Source organism: Austrofundulus limnaeus, unplaced genomic scaffold (genome assembly GCF_001266775.1).
Source record: "Austrofundulus limnaeus strain Quisiro unplaced genomic scaffold, Austrofundulus_limnaeus-1.0 Scaffold264, whole genome shotgun sequence".
Lineage (NCBI taxonomy): Eukaryota > Metazoa > Chordata > Actinopteri > Cyprinodontiformes > Rivulidae > Austrofundulus > Austrofundulus limnaeus.
In genome coordinates, this window is record NW_013952666.1 from 782,702 (window position 1) to 785,566 (window position 2,865).

The 2,865-nt window shown below is 42.2% G+C and overlaps 1 protein-coding gene across 1 annotated transcript in view; it reads right to left on the reverse strand.

Annotated features, from left to right (window-relative positions):
- The window catches only part of ptpro (protein tyrosine phosphatase receptor type O), a gene marked incomplete at its 5' end in the record, with an annotated part of 39,051 nt that overhangs the window by 33,172 nt on the left and 3,014 nt on the right, over nt 1–2,865 (reverse strand). The window contains 2 exon segments of the mRNA XM_014020731.1: nt 1,244–1,765; nt 2,009–2,161. Coding sequence (XP_013876185.1) covers nt 1,244–1,765; nt 2,009–2,161 — 675 coding nt within the window.

A 2,865-nucleotide genomic window follows, 5' to 3' on the forward strand; every position in this document is an offset into this window, starting at 1 on the left:
GCCTCATGTGCACCCACACACACCTTTTACACCCCACTGACAGTTTTCTCCCTCATTCTCCATTGAATGTATAATTTTCCTGCATGTAAAACTCATGTCTGATCCCACAGAGAGACAATCTGAGGAGAATCTCACACTCTGGACACATTTACATCTATTTTACGTTTCCCGTCACAGATATACCCAGAATGCATTGCTTCAGTTTTCCAATAAATAGTTTTTAAATTATTTTATTGATGCTTCTTTAATGAAAAATCTACGACAAACAAAAGAAAAAGACAATCAGCYGAACTAAAAAGCCTCAACAAGTTTTTAATTTTTAGACCAGAAGCCAAAGTTCTGTTTGAGGAAATCACATCCCGACAATCAGCAGTTGTAAAACGAGCTGTACAAGGGTTCGTACACCTCTAGGGGGCAGCATTGTACAAATAATGTGCATGAGTTGTAGACAGCTAGGAAGTGTCAATTTGAACCTGCAGTTTAAAATTAGCTCCCGCTAATATTTCTATTGCATAAGTGGTTTAGAAGTTGTGGATCTACGGTAAATTTTTTCATAAGTGCTTTAGAAATTGCGGAGTAGGGTTGGGCAATATYGGCAAAAAAATTAATCACGATTAATTGTGGTATTTAGCCAATAATGATTAATTTGACGATTAATCACCTGAGGTCCCTGGACAATCTTATGTCCTGGTCACATGACCAGTTTAATGGGAAAGATTTGCTCTTTGTAAAAATCTGTTCCAAATTGTGTTAAAATTACAGGCTTCAGGCTATAAATCTAATTTTAAATTGTGTTGATAGGTAAATAAGTTACAAAACTGTTTTTTTAATGTTCATCATATTTGAAGTGGAGAGGAGCAGCGAGCAGACTGACTGGAGTGATTCCCAGTCCGTCTGCCTGCTGGCATTAATCGTATTAATCGTCAAGTGCCAAAAAAATAATCGATTAATGTTTTTCTGATGATTAACTGCACATGATACGATTATGTCCAACCCTATGGCGGAGCTAACATTTGAATTAGCGCTGCCCACCACTGCCCGTTTCTGACCAACAAACCAGTTTCACTCCAGTTTCTGCTCAAACAAATCAGTGTTTCTGTACGCGCTCATGTCTTGTTGGTAATTACAAGCTGACGCTACAAACTCTGTAACTACAATTGTTTTTTTTTCTGTATTTCTATTGGTTGAGAGATGAAGCTGTGGGCGGAGCCTGCAATGGACCATGGGAGTGGGTGGTCCTTACCGTCTCTGTAGATGTAGACATTGAAGCCATCGTAGCTAACGGGTGGTCTGGGAGGGAGCCAGCGCAGCTCCAGCAGGATGGGGGGCAGTCGGGTGGGCAGCACAGGGGCTTCAAAGGGCACATTCATGGCTGACCCCAGGTCGCTTGAGTCCTCGTACTCTGAAACCACTGCATTGACGAACTCCTCGTCTCTGTCAACACCAGTCCTCTCTGTTGGGTCCAGCCAGTAGCTCTGAGGCTCTGCCTCCTCAGTGTGGCGGCCATCATCAGTTACACCTTCTGTTGTGTTGTACGTTGTGTTGTACGTTGTGTTGAAGGGAATGTGAGTGGTCACCACCTCTACAGAGACATTCTTTCCACCAGCCTGGGTCTCCTGCATCTGTTGCTCCTCCTCCATCATCAGTGGGATGTCCCGAGTCTGACGGGACGGCCGCTGTCCCTCCTCCGTGTTTGGGACCTCATCTGCTGCTCTCTGGTTCAGGTGGATGATCTTATGGGAGACGTTGAGAGGGGGGTATGGAACTGTAGGTGTGAGAGGCGAGGTTGAGCATCTCATTTGTATTATTAGCTAAACAAAAAGTAACATCAGTTTCTATAAGCTGTCACCCCAGGATTAAAATGTATTTCATCTAAAATAACTAACACCAGCTTTTAGGAAGCCTTCACCCAGGACTAGAACATACAGCACAATCATATCTAAGTTCTGCAAGAGCTCTGAGGAGAACCCATCAGAGTCTGTGAGGAAGTGGGAGGGTCTAGTCTCACCTGTTCGGTGCTGCAAAGGTGCGTGAGTGATGTCACTGCGGGAGATCAGCGCAGTCTGGTAAACGGTGGCCTCGGAGATAAGCTGGAAAGTGATGTTACGGTAACACATCCCTGGTAACCAGTGTTTGAAAACTGTTTTCCCTTTGTAGAAATCTGAAAAACCAGCAAACAAATTTAAAAACTATAAATCAATATTCAGCCAGCTCATGAATCCAGTCYGACAACTTCAAATCACCAAACTACAGGAAGAAACTAGTCCAACAACCTTCAGTCACCCAAAAACAGGTAAGATAAACCAGTTCAACAACCTTAAATCACCCAACAACAGGTAGACAAAACCAGTCCAACAGCCTTCAATCACCAAATAAAAGGCAGCCAAAGCCAGTCCAACAGCTTAAATCACCAACAACAGGTAGACAAAACCAGTCCAACAATCTTAAATCTCCCAAAAACAGGTAGGCAAAACCAGTCCAACAATCTTAAATCTCCCAAAAACAGGTGGACAAAACCAGTCGAAAAATCTTAAATCACCCCAAAACAGGTAGACAAAACCAGTCCAACAACCTTAAATTACCAACAACAGGTAGACAAAACCAGTTTAACAATCTTAAATCACCCAACAACAGGTAGACAAAACCAGTCTAACAACCTTAAATTACCAACAACAGGTAGACAAAACCAATCTAACATCCTTAAATTACCAACAACAGGTAGACAAAACCAGTCTAATAACCTTAAATTACCAACAACAGGTAGACAAAACCAGTCTAATAACCTTAAATTACCAACAACAGGTAGACAAAACCAGTCTAATAACCTTAAATTACCAACAACAGGTAGACAAAACCAGTCTAACA